Genomic DNA, 14,338 nt, shown 5'->3' with positions numbered 1-14,338 from the left:
TATTCCATGTGTAACTCTTTGTCGTTGTATGTGTCGAACTGCTTTGCTTCATCTTGGCCAGGTCGCAGTTGCAAATGAGAACTTGTTCTCAACTAGCCTCCCTGGTTAAATAAAAGTGAAATAAAAAAATGTAATTAAATTAAAAAACACACTGAGAAGCACCCAAGTTATCCCTGTCAAGCACCTTGTTTTTCTCTGCTTGTCTGTATTATAGGGACATTAGGCAAATCACAGCTCTGCTTCGTAAACAAATACATCAAATACACAACTATAAAATAACTACATTTACACCTTTCCCATGACTACATGGAAAACAAACATGTCCTACAGACTGATGCAGTGTAAGGGAATCCTTTTTAATAATAGATTTTATTGAGTTTGTCAATGAAACTTAAATAAGAAATTCTATGAAAATACAGTAAGTCAAGTAAGTAAAAAACCAAGTAGGTGAATATTGTTCAATAGCCACATTATTCAGTAAATCAATATATTACATGATATCTATAATGCATTACCCCACCTATTAGGGTTCAGCAACCTAGCCTCAGGGCAATTCATATGATTTGGGACATTTCTTTGTGTCCCTCCATTTAGTATGATCTGTTATGTAACGCAACATTACATATCATACTAAATGGAGGTACACACATTTTTGTAAAATGTCCTACTTTTATGGCTCTGATTTCAGGTTGGGTACAGAGGCTCAGTTGATCCCATCAACTGTTTAATACATAGCAGTACTGTTCTCTAAGGCAGTGGCCACCAACCCTGGTCCTGGGGAGCTAACAATGTGTTTTAACTCATCACTCACTGATCAATACCTTAATTAGCTGAATCAAGTGTATTAGAGCTGGTGGTGCTACAGTAGCCTAGTGATTGAGTAGGTAGTCAGTGGTGTTGGTTAGGAAGGAGCTCCGTATCTGCGTGGTTGAGATTGCATTTGCGATAGTGTAGTCAGAGGCTGTGGTTGTAGTCATAGTTGTGGTCATGGTTGTGGTTGGTTTGGGGGTCTGAGTCGGCGTACTCTGGCCTGACCGGGAGCTTCCCCACCAGGGTTGACAGGGCCTCCACCCACCCAGCCACTGAGAAGACAGATGGGGGTGATATCTCTGTGTCCACCACCGCCAGCAGGGAACGAGATCTCTCTGAGACAGAGTGAAAGAGAGAGGTGAGCCGTATAGTCAGATAGTAAGGTGTGTGTGCACGCATAGGTCTGTGTTTGTGTGTCTGTGTGTGTGTGTGTTTTTCACACTAACCCCTATCCTTGCTGAAGTCTCCCTCCTGGCTGACATGGTTGTGTGGGTCAGGCAGCAGACTGGGAGAGAGGAGGAGAGAGAAAGAGAGAAGCAGCACCTATAGAGAAAAAGAGAGGGAGGGAGAGCATGAACTGCTGCTCGACCCATTCTATTTATATAGTGTTCAACTGTGGATCTAAGTATTCAATCACAAGGCCTGAGTATTCAATCACAGACATGGTAACAGCCCAGCAACCACCGCAGTGACCTATTTCTTATGTGATCCTGCTCTTTGTGTATATTCCATACCAGGATGCAGGTCGCTTTCTGGGCAGTCTTACTGGAGCCATTAGGTAGAAGAATGTGTAGCCTGGCCAGCTGCTCCAACAGAGAACTGCAGTACAACACACAGAGAGGATTCAGTACATGAAGAGACACGAGAAAGGATAATGAGCTGTATAGTCAAATAGAGATGATTCAAAGCATTCCATTCAAGACAGGAAAGAAGGAAGGAGATTGTAGGGGAGGAAGGAAAGAAGGAGAGAGTAGAGGTGAAGGGGAAGAAGAGAAGAGGAAGGAAGGAGGAAGAGTTAAGGGGAGGAGCCTTGAACAGGTCTCCCTTGTAAACAAGCTGTTTAATGCCTTACGTGTTGGTTTCCTCCAGTTGGTGGACTTTCCTCTGTAGCGCCAGGTTGTGTTTACTACAGGCATCCATCCTGCCAGGGCAGAGAGAGACACTCCATCAGTTCACAAACTTTTTATACATTACAATACCGCAATCAACGAGCTGTATAAGACCATAATCAAACAAGACAATGCTAACCCAGAATCGGCGCTCCTAATGGCCCGAGGACTTTAATGCAGGAAAACTTAAATCCGTTTAACCTCATTTCTACCAGCATGTCACATGCAACCAACGGGGAAAAAAACTTTAGACCACCTTAACTCCATGAGCTCTCCCATGGCCTCTATTTGGCAAATCCGACCGTAATTTTATCCTCCTGATTCCTGCGTACAAGCAAAAAATCAAGCAGGAAGTACCAGTGACTCGCTCAATATGGAAGTGGTCAGATGACGCAAATGCTAAGCTACAGGACTGTTTTACTAGCACAGACTGGAATATGTTCTGGGATTCATCCGATGGCATTGAGAAGTATACCACATCAGTCACCAGCTTCATCAATATGTGCATCGATGGCATCGTCCCCACAGTGACCGTACGTACATTGCCCAACCAGAAGCCATGGACAACAGGTAACGTCCGCACTGAGCTAAAGGCTAGAGCTGCCGCTTTCAAGGAGCATGACACTATTCTGGACGCTTATAAGAAATCCTGCTATGCCCTCCGGCAAACCATCAAACAGGCAAAGCGTCAATACAGGACTAAGATTGAATCTTACTACTGGCTCTGATGCTCGTCGGATGTGGCAGGGCTGGCAAACTATTACGGATTACAAAGGGAAACCCAGCCACGAGCTGCCCAGTAACGCAAGCCTACCAGACGAGCTAAATGCCTTCTATGCTCGCTTCGAGGCAAGCAAAACTGAACCATGAATGAGAGAGCCAGCTGTTCCGGACAACTGTGTGATCACGCTCTCCGTATTCAATGTGAGTAAGACCTTTAAACAGGTCAACATTCACAAGGCCGCAGGGTCAGGCGGATTACCAAGACGTGTACTCAGAGCATGCGCTGACCAACTGACAAGTGTCTTCACTGACATTTTCAAACTCTCCCTGACCGAGTCTGTAATACCTACATGTTTCAAGCAGACCGCCATAGTCCCTGTGCCAAAGAATGCCAAGGTAACCTGCCTAAATGACTACCGCCCTGTAGCACTCACGTCTGTAGCCATGAAGTGCTTTAAAAGGCTGGTCATGGCTCACATCAACACAATCATCCCAGAAACCCTAGACCCACTACAATTTGGATACCCCAACAGATCCACAGATGACCCAATCTCTATTGCACTCCACACTGCCCTTTTCCACCTGGACAAAAGTGACACCTACGTAAGAATGCTGTTCGTTGACTACAGATCAGCGTTCAACACCATAGTGCCCTCAAAGCACATCACTAAGCTAAGGACCTTTGTACTAAACACCTCCCTCTGCAACTGGATCCTGGACTTCCTGACGTGCCGCCCCCAGGTGATAAGGGTAGGCAACAACACATCTGCCATGCTGATAAAAAACACGGGGGCCCATCGAGTGTGTGCTTAGTCCCCTCCTGTACTCGCTGTTCACCCATGACTACGTGGCCTCACACGACTCCAACAACATCATTACGTTTGCCGACAACACAATGGTGGTAGGCCTGATCACCGACATCGATGAGACAGCCTATAGGGAGGAGGTCAGAGACCTGGCAGTGTGGTGCCAGGACAACAACCTCTTCCTCAACGTGAGCAAGACAAAGGAGCTGATCTTGGACTACAGGAAAAGGAGGGCCGAGCATGCCCCCATTCACATCAAGGGGGCTGTAGTGGAGCAGGTCGAGAGCTTCAAGTTCCTTGGTGTACACATCACCAACAAACTATCATGGTCCATCACACCAAGACAGTCGTGAAGATGGCACAACAACTCCTATTCCCCCCCAGGAGACTGAAAATATCTGGTATGGGTCCTCAGATCCTCAAAAAGTTCTACAGCTGCACCTTTGAGAGCATCCTGGTTGCATCACCACTTGGTATGGCAACTGCTCATCATCTGACTGCAAGGTGCTACAGAGGGTAGTGTGTACAGCCCAGTACATCACTGGGGACAAGCCATCCATCCATGCCATTCAGGACCTCTACACCAGGCGGTTTCAGAGGAAGGCCCTAAAAATGGTCAAAGACTCCAGCCAGTCATAGACTGTTCTCTCTGCTACCTCACGGCAAGCGGTACCGGAGCGCCAAGTCTAGGTCCAAAAAGGCTCCTTAACAGGTTCTACCCCAAAGCCATAAGACTGCTTAACAATGACCCCTTTTTTACGGTGCTGCTACTCACTGTTTATTATCTATGCTAGTCATTTTACCCCTACTTACTCTATGCTAGTCATTTTACCCCTACCTACATGTACATATTAACCTCAATTACCTCGACTAACCTGTACCCCCTCACATTGACTCAGTATCGGTACGCCCTGTTGTATATAGCCTCATTATTGTTATTTTCTTGTGTTACTTTTATTTACTTATTTTATTAAATTCTTCTTTATTTTATTAGCAAATATTTTCTTACTTAGAAAATTCTGTATTGTTGATTAAGCACTTGTAAGTAAGCATTTCACGGTAAAGTCTACTCCTGTTGTATTTGGCGGATGTGATAAATAACATTTGATTGGATAATTACTGGTGCATTGGACCACCAACTGGGCTACATTGCTTTTGGTCCATACCTGCCCTCCAGACCATCTACGTACTCCCTCTTCTTCTTCCTGCTCTCCTGGGCCGACTGCTTGTTGCGGATCTTCCTGCGGATCTTCTTCAGGACCCTCTCCTCGTACTGATCCAGGAGAACATAGTCAGACAGCAGAGAGAGTGAGCGAATGAAGACAGAGATGATTAGAGTTGGTTAAAGTGAAAGAGTACAAAAGTTTTTTAAAAGTTAAATTGTAACAAACAGGGATGGTTGGCTGGCCAGGTGGACATTAGGGCCAGTGGTAGCCTACCTTAGTAAAGGGCAGTTGGCTGGGCAGGTGGACACCCTCTTTAGCCAGCAGCTTCTTCTCATCCTCGTTAAGGACCACCTCCTGCAGGGAATTCTGGGAGTCACAGGAGAATAGGAAGACACAACGATTACTGCAAGGCTTCAGACAGTCACATAAACGGGTTGTCTGACAACATCCCGAAAATGATGTGCACGCATTGCAGGGGTAGAAGGACCTGTGTTGTTATGATTACGAACAGTCAGATAGCTAGCAACAGTGAGAAGCTGCCATATGGGGAGTGGCTTGTTTCAGCTAGTTGAATCTTGTTCTTGATACCATGTCTTGTTTTGAGGTGTTTTGACTTATACCATGTCTATGATAATTTGGCTCATAATTGATACATACAGTTGAAGTTGGAAGTTTAAATACACTTAGGTTGGATTCATTAAAACAAATTTTTCAACCACTCCACACATTTCTTGTTAACAATCTATAGTTTTGGCAAGTTGGTTAGGACATCTACTTTGTTCATGACACAGATCATTTTTCCAACAATTGTTTACAGACAGATTATTTCACTTATAATTCAATGTATCACTATTCCAGTGGGTACAACGTTTGCATACACTAAGTTGACTGTGCCTTTAAACAGCTTGGAAAATTCCAGAAATGGCTTTAGAAGCTTCAGCCATCATACCGCTCAGGAAGGAGATGCGTTCTGTCTCCTAGAGATGAACGTACTTTGGTGCAAAAAGTGCTAATCAATCCCAGAACAACAGCAAAGGACCTTATGAAGATGCTGGAGGTAACAGGTACAAACATATCTATATCCACAGTAAAACAAGTCCTATATCGACATAACCTGAAAGGCCGCTCAGCAAGGAAGAAGCCACTGCTCCAAAACCGCCATAAAAAGCCAGACTACGGTTTGCAACTGCACATGGGGACAAAGATCATACTTTTTGGAGAAATGTCCTCTGGTCTGATGAAACAAAAATATAACTATTTGGCCATAATGACCATCGTTATGTTTGGAGGAAAAAGGGGGAGGCTTGCAACCCGAAGAACACCATGCCAACGTGAAGCACAGTGTCAAGCCCTGACCTTAGAGAGCCTTTTTATGTCTCTATTTGGTTTGGTCAGGGTGTGATTTGGGTGGGCATTCTATGTTCTCTTTTCTATGTTTTTGTATGTTTTGGCCGGGTATAGTTCTCAATCAGGGACAGCTGTCTATCATTGTCTCTGATTGGGATTCATACTTAGGCAGCCTTTTTCCCTTCTGTCATTGTGGGAAGTTGTCTTTTGTTAGGGGCACTATAGCCCTTGTAAGCTTCATGGTTGTTTTTGTTATTTCTTGTTTTGTTGTTGTACGCTCACCACGCTGCACCTTGGTCTTCCTTGAATGACGGGCGTGACACACGGGGGAGGCAGCATCATGTTGTGGGGGTGCTTTGCTGCAGGAGGGACTGGTGCACTTCACAAAATAGATGGCATCATGAGGGATGAAAATTTGGTGGATATATTGAAGCAACATCTCAAGACATCAGACAGGAAGTTAAGTCTTGGTCGCAAATGGGTCTTCCAAATGGACAATGACCCCAAGCATACTTCCAAAGTTGTGGCAAAATGACTTAAGGACAACAAAGTCAAGGTATTGGAGTGGCCATCACAAAGCCCTGAACTCAATCCTATAGAAAATTTGTGGGCAGATCTTAAAAGGCGTGTGCGAGCCTGGAGGCCTACAAACCTGACTCAGTTACACCAGCTCTGTCAGGAGGAATGGGCCAAAATTCACCCAACTTATTGTGGGAAGCATGTGGAAGGCTACCCGAAATGTTTGACCCAAGTTAAACAATTTAAAGGCAATGCTACCAAATACTAATTGAGTGTATGTAAACTTCTGACCCACTGGGAATGTGATGAAAGAAATAAAAGCATAAATAAATCATTCTCTCTACTATTATTCTGACATTTCACATTCTTAAAATAAAGTGGTGATCTTACCTGACCTAAGACAGGGAATTTTTTAGTAGATTTAATGTCAGGAATTGACAAATTTAATTTAAATGTATTTGGCTAAGGTGTATGTAAACTTCAGACTTCAACTGTAGCTAACTACCAACTGTAACGACGTATTAGAGACAATAAGTGCTTATTGTCCAAATGTATTTATGTTTTTAATAAACATTTGAAGATGAAATATAGTTTACATGTTATCAATAATACATGTTATCAATAATCTAAACCAACCCCGTCTGTTTTGCCCCCCGAAGATGCGCACACATCAGTTTTGTCACTCAAAACCTATACTGTGTTTTGTCCTATTTTCTGCCCATCTCTGTCTGTGTGTCTGTTTGTCTGTGTCAATCTGGGTCTCTCTGTCTCTCGCCTCCTCCCCTAGAACCTAGACCTACAGCTCCAGTTTTGAACAGTTCTGAATGGATTTCGTACCGTAGATGAAAGCAATATGGCGTGGCCTCCACTCCCCTGTCCCTCTGACTCACCGTCTCTCTTATTCCAGACAGCAGCAGGTCCTTGACAGTGAGATGGTAACCAGAGGGCAGCTGGGAGTTGTGGGTATCCCCATTGCTCTCATGGAAGAGGCCAGACTCCCATCCATCTGAGAAGACAGAGAGACGTAGGACCAGATTTACTGAGGGCTCAAAACAGTTACAAGATTGTGTTCTATTTTATTCTATTCCATTCCATCATCCTATTTACTAACGTTACTGTGTGTCGGGGAAATCTGTCATATTTGGTCAAATCCAATGGCTCTCCCACAGGCACCAACAGCTAGCTCTGATCTACTTAACACCCAACTTGTTAAGAAGGCCTGAGCGGTGGGAGACATTATCACGTGGATGCAGTATGCCTGTCCCAAGATGGTCATGAGATGGTCACATTCACCAATGAGAATGTATAGATAGTTCTGTACGACCAATGAGATGTTGTGTGTGTTGACAGTTAAAAGGAGATGTACTTTTAGATCTGATTGCTGAGCCGTTGAAGCGCGACCTTTCATCGGCCGGTGTATTATCAAACAAGTAGAGTTTTGAGAACTGTCTAAGATTCCTTGATTTGTTTTCACTCCTCTGCAAGTCTGAACTTACTGTTTGGCCATTTTGTAATTTGGGTGAACTATCCATTTAAGGTTAAGGATAGGGTTAAGCTTCATCTCATTCATTCATTCCGAGTGGTTAAGGTTAGGTTTAAGAGAGGGGTTCCAAAACTTTTATGCCCACGACCCCATTTTGATATCAACATTTTCTCGCCACCCCACCATGTAAACAAAGTGATGTAATCAAAGGACAATGTTCACTTTTTTTATTGGTGCTATAGCAGTCTATTACAAATCAGTTTGACAGTACTTTTGACAGTATTTCAATCTAAAATAAGTATGGTTTGATGTGACTGAAATGCATCAGAAAGGAAATTCAGAAGATCATCAGACAATCATTTTGTATGATATTCTGTGTAGAAAAGAATATTATCATTGTTTTTCCCCCAGTCTGATTTAGTGCCTGGTCTTGTCCGCTCTGTTCTAATGAGTCCAGCTCTGTAGAATGGACCAAACCTGGATTCAAATACATGTGTATTTGTGTATTTATATTTACAACAAATAAACAAATAATTTGTTTCTCTGCATTGGACTATTTTTCAAATAATGTGGCCAAATCAAATAATGTGGCCAAATCAAATAATGTGGCCAAATCAAATAAATGTAGGAATTTTTAAGTATTTTCAAATATTTGTTTCCAAATACATAATTTCAAATATACATTGGACCAAACAGACCTGAGTTGAAATGCATGAAGTATTTCAATATTTCTATTTGAAAATTATATACCAACACTTGTGTATTACCAAATCACTTGTGTACCTGTTACTTCCAGCATCTTCACAAGGTCCTTTGCTGTTGTTCTGGGATTGATTTGCACTTTTCGCACCAAAGTTCGTTCATCTCTAGGAGACCGAACGTGTCTCCTTCCTGAGCGATATGACAGCTGATTGGTCCAATCGTGTTTATACTTGCGTACTATTGTTTGTACAGATGAACGTGGTACCTTCAGGCGTTTGAAAATTGCTCCCAAGGATGAACTAGACTTGTGGAGGTTTACCATTTCTTTTCTGAGGTCATGGCTGATTTCTTTTGATTTTTCTGTGATGTCAAGCAAAGAGGCACTGAGTTTGAAGGTAGGCCTTGAAATACATCCACAGGTACACCTCCAATTGACTCAAATGATGTCAATTAGCTTATCAGAAGCTTCTAAAGCTATGGCATAATTTTCTGGAATTTTCCAAGCTGTTTAAAGGCACAGTCAACTTAGTGTATGTAAACTTCTGACCCACTGGAATAGTGATACAGTGAATTATAAGTGAAATAATCTGTTAACAATTGTTGGAAAATTACTTGTGTCATGCACGCAGTAGATGTCCTAACCGACTTGCCAAAACTATAGTTTGTTGACAAGAAATTTGTGGAGTGGTTGAAAAATGAGTTTTAATGACTCCAACCTAAGTGTATGTAAATTTACGACTTCAACTGTCTGTGCATCTGTTCCAGAGGTGTGTATTACCTAAGTCGATGGAGACATCAGGTGCCAGGCAGTGCAGTGCAGACCTGGTGAGGTTAGAGTGGAGGTTAGGGAGATGGGCTTGGTCGAAGGCATGGAAGGGGGGGCTGGAGGGCGGGTGACGGCTGTCCAGGTGATCGGAGCCAGAGTTGGGATCCTCACTGATGCCACTGTCGCTGGGGGAGTAGGGCCACATGGGGGAGGTGGGGGCAGACGATGAGTCAGTGCCACCTAACAGAGTATCCAGGAAATCATCACCGCCACCGTCTTGGCTCAGAGACTGCAGGAGGTTGTGTGTGTGTGTGCGTGTGTGGGTATGTGTGTGTGTGTGTGTGTGGTGTGTGTGTGTGTGTGCGTGCGTGCGTGCGTGCGTGCGTGCGTGCGTGCGTGGGGAGGGAGGGTGAGATACATGCAGAGAGGGAAAATAAAACCAAAGACACGTCATCAGACATACAGTACACAAACAGATTACAGGTTATCTAACTATACAGAAACCTACAAACCACTCAGGAATAATGCAATCACTCAAACACACACAACATGCACGCACGCAAACGCATACACACCCATACATCAGCCAGAGATAATACCCCTGTCTAGGGCCATTAAAGATAAAGAACTGCTATGATTGAGGTCTGACAGTTCTGGTGAAGGGAACAGGATGCCCCCTCCCCACAAGCTGTCAATGAGAGTCATATAATTAGAAATATAAATATATGTCTCTGCTGTCAATCAATAACTGTCATTGGGCAATGGGAAAAGATGATGATGGCAGATGGACAAGGTCAACATGGACCACGCAAGACCAAAAAAAGACATGGGATTGAGCATATTATCCTATTCATATTGGTTACATTTGTGGCTGAATGTAAGTATGAATGTAAAATCTCTTTTTCTCGTCTTCCTGGCTTTTGACCCTTGCCTGAGCCTACCTGCCGTCCTGTACCTTTTCTCCACCTCTGGATTACTGAACTCTGCCTCCCTTGACCTGTCGTATGCCTGCCCCGGTTACAATCAACATTGTTACTTCACACAGTCTGCACTTGGGTCTTACGTTGATACCTGATACCAGGAAAACTATGGGTCCTAGTTACTTACTGACAAGGAGAAACTCAGATATGTCACAAAATCTCTAGGGTGCTTTTACTGATGGAAAGGGCTGGAGGAGAAAGTGGAATGGTGTTGTCACTCACCTCGGGTGATGTGATTTTCCAGGGCTGGTTACCGTGGCAACTGAGGGTTCCGTCTGACTGGTTGAGCAGGAGATCTATAAATTCAATTCCTCCCTATAGAGGAGAAACATACTGATTGGCTACAACTCGAGACAGGAGTATTTTCTGACTATATGAACTGACCAGGTGTTACGCCCTGATCTGTTTCACCTGGCCTTGTGCTTGTCCCCACCCCTTCCAGGTGTCGCCCATCTGCCCCACTTATCCTCTGGGTATTTATACCTGTTTTTCTGTCTCTCTGTGCCAGTTCATCTTATTTGTCAAGCTTACCAGCACCTGTCTTTCCCAGCCTCTCTTTTTCTTCGTCCTCCTGGTTTTTGACCATTGCCTGCCCTGACCCTGTACCCGCCCGCCTAACCACTCTGCCTGACCCTGAGGCTGCCATCCTGTACCTTTGCTCCTATCGACCCCTGCCTGCCTTGACCTGTCGTTTGCCTGCCCCTGTTGTTACAATAAACATTGTTACTTCACACAGTCTGCACTTGGGTCTTACCTTGATACCTGATAGTACGAACTGGCCATGATTGACCCAGCAGACTTGAACCAGCTCCGCAATGCCATCTCCTCCCAAGGAGCCACCATTGGTAGGCAAGAGGAGTTGATTCGCGGTCTGATGGAAGGGTTCCAGGCCGTGGCCGAACGTCACGACCTAGCCTTGGGACGCATTGCGGGAGCCATTCCGTAGGTTGCCTACTAGGCAGCCGACCACAACGGTAACCTCCCAGCCCCTCTGTAACCCGGCTGGTAGCAGCGCTGTCACCCCGATTTCCCAGGAACCCCCAATACCTCCCCCGGAGCGCTATGATAGAGATTTCCGAACCTACCGGGCCTTTCTCTCCCAGTGCTCCCTCATTTTCGAGCTGCAGCCTTCTTCGTTCCCCTCGGACCGCTCGAAGATAGCGTACATTATTACGCTGATGTCCGGTTGGGCACTCGCCTGGGCCACGGCGGTGTGGGAGCAACAATCCGCCGTCTGCCTCAGTCTGGAGGTATTCGTGGCGGAGGTGAGAAAGATGTTAAAGGCTCTGGTTTCCGGGAGAGAGGCTGCCCGGAAGTTACTCCAGCTTCGGCAGGACACCTTCAGTGTAGCAGACTATGAGGTGGAGTTCCGCACTCTAGAAGCGGAGGGTACCTGGAACCCTGAAGCGCTGTTGGACACGTTCCTGCACGGTTTACCGGAGGAGGTAAAAGATGAGCTGGCAGCCCAAGAACTACCAACGGATCTCGACTCACTCATTGCTTTAACCATCCGGATCGATGGTTGGCTATGGGAACGTATGAGGGAGAAGAGGTCCGATTGCGATCCCAATCACTCACTGAGGGATCCCACCTTGCAGCTGATGAACTCCGGAAGTCCCCGGCGTCTACGTCCCCGAGAGGATCCGAGCTTACCCGAGTCCCTCCCAGAGCCTGAAGACTGCCGATTCACCTCTTCCCGAGCTGATGCAGCTCGGCAGGGCTAGGCTGTCTCCAGCCGAATGTGCACGCAGACTTGAGACTCAGAGTTGTCTGTATTGCAGTACTGCCGGTTATTTTGTGTCTACCTGTCCCTTCAAGAGACCTAGCTCATTCGTTGGAGTGAGTACTCTGGTGGGTCTGAAAGATAATTGTTTTTCTCCCCTTACTCGCCCCCCTCTCCACGCCACCCTGCTGTGGGGCGACCAGTCCAAGTCTCTCCAGGTACTCATCGACTCGGGGACCGATGTGAGTCTCATGGACGTTACCCTGGCATCTGAGCTGGGTATCCCCACTCAACCCCTCTCCATTCCCATGGGTGTTAGAGTGCTGGATGGGCGCTCTATAGGCCGGGTCACCCACCAGACCTCCCCCAGTCAACCTACAAGTGTTGGGGAACCACAGCGAGATGATCCAATTCCTGCTGGTTGAGTCTCCGCAGGTTCCCGTGGTATTGGACCTGGACTTCATCGCCGACTTTCACCACCGGAACCCCAGTCAACCAGGGGTCCGCCCAGAGGGAGGGGTACTGTCACGCCCTGATCTGTCTCACCTGTCCTTGTGCTTGTCTCCACCCCTTCCAGGTGTCGCCCATCTTCCCCACTTATCCTCTAGGTATTTATACCTGTGTTTTCTGTCTGTGCCAGTTCGTCTTGTTTGTCAAGCTTACCAAGCGTTTGTCCTGTCAGCTCCTGTCTTTTCCCAGTCTCTCTTTTTCTTGTCTTCCTGGTGTTTGACCCTTGCCTGTCCTGACCCTGTTTCCGCCCGCCTGACCACTCTGCCTGTCCCAGACTCTGAGCCTGCCTGCTGACTATAAGTGGGTCACATAGTAAAAATTACACAGGGAATCTCTTTACAGGAGCTATAGACACAGAGGAATGTTTGTTATAGTTGTATTTTTGTGTTTCCTGTGCTCCCTTCTTGATTGATGTAATTGTGTCACTAGCTCCTTATTGTGTACTTTCTGTTTGTTGCTTTTGTAATGCAGTGCTCCCTTGCAAAATAGACTTTGATCTCAATGTGACATCAAATAAATAGACAGGTGGACACAAAAATAACAGATCAGGGCACCTCTATAGAAGTATAAACTTGTTAACATGGATCCTGAGACCACTCAGAGTCAATGAATAATCCTGACTCTTCCTATAGATAAATATAAAGAGTAGACTACATCACTCCATAACACCAATACATATACGCAACTTTGGTTTTAGAAGTGGGGGGGACATAATCATTATTTTTTATTATTTTCCAGTCGGATAAACACTCCAAGCAGCCTATCCGACCACTTGGTGGCGTCAGGCATGGTCCTAAAGCACACCGTAGCCTGATTTTTGGATCACATTTCAATGATAAAGGCCGTCATTGTAAATAAGAATTTGTTCTTAACTGTCTTGCCTAGTTAAATAAAGGTTCCATTTTTTTTAAACTGGGCAGACAAAAATGCTATTTCAGAATGTGGGGCATGTCCTCCCCCCCCCCCCCGTTCCTAGGTTGAGAAGACTAAAATAAGTCACAAAAATATACTTTTAAAGAGAAAATGTTGATATAATACAGGTCAATATCTATGTCTGTATGTCATTATAGAACCCACAAATGAGTATGTTTTTTAAATTGAAGTCTTAATATGATCACAATGCTCTATGGTGAAATAAGCTCACATTGAAAGCCACTTCAAACTATGAATGACAAAGCACACATCTAATTCAATCACCTGTCTAAGAAACACACACAAAAAAAAAATCCACACAAGATAGTTTTCTTTACCTTGTTTGAGATATGGGTCATTATTCCAACTTTCCAATAAGATTGGTGCAAGAAGTTGTAAATATCCAACAGGAATGGTCAAAAGTTGTCAATAGCTACCTTGATAAATATTTCAAGCTGGGATTGCAGTGAGTGTTTCCTGTAGCTAAGTATGTGCCTTTTTGTATACGCATATGAGCCTGTTCCACGGGACAAAGTTGAAATTCCAATCATAATGAAATCTCAGCAGAATTGAGATTGTGTTTGTGTGTGTGTGTGTGTGTCTGTGTGATTCCCCCCCCCCCCCCCCACCAAACACACACACACATTTTAATTTAAATCATCAAATTTAGTTTAATCTGAATAGTTATCTCCTAAATTCCTTTCCATGTTTCATATTTGAGATATTTTATGAATGTAATTGACACAGGGGTACTTTTATCCATCATGGAGTACCATGTAGAA

General features: G+C 44.8%; 1 protein-coding gene across 1 annotated transcript; it reads right to left on the bottom strand.

Moving 5' to 3' along the window:
- Positions 1–337: 337 nt before the first annotated feature.
- LOC115102724 (cyclic AMP-responsive element-binding protein 3-like protein 3-B) lies at positions 338–14,074 on the bottom strand. Its single transcript, XM_029622964.2, has 10 exons — positions 13,895–14,074; positions 10,634–10,726; positions 9,444–9,720; positions 7,371–7,486; positions 4,888–4,980; positions 4,615–4,721; positions 1,883–1,951; positions 1,545–1,629; positions 1,257–1,353; positions 338–1,145 (listed from the first exon to the last, which is right to left on the bottom strand). The coding sequence occupies exons 1-10, from the start codon at positions 13,913–13,915 to the stop codon at positions 955–957; spliced, it is 1,149 nt and encodes a 382-aa protein (XP_029478824.1). The 5' UTR covers positions 13,916–14,074; the 3' UTR covers positions 338–954.
- Positions 14,075–14,338: the final 264 nt, after the last annotated feature.

Source organism: Oncorhynchus nerka, linkage group LG20 (genome assembly GCF_034236695.1).
Source record: "Oncorhynchus nerka isolate Pitt River linkage group LG20, Oner_Uvic_2.0, whole genome shotgun sequence".
Classification (NCBI taxonomy): domain Eukaryota; kingdom Metazoa; phylum Chordata; class Actinopteri; order Salmoniformes; family Salmonidae; genus Oncorhynchus; species Oncorhynchus nerka.
This window is presented reverse-complemented; position numbering and strand designations above follow the sequence as displayed.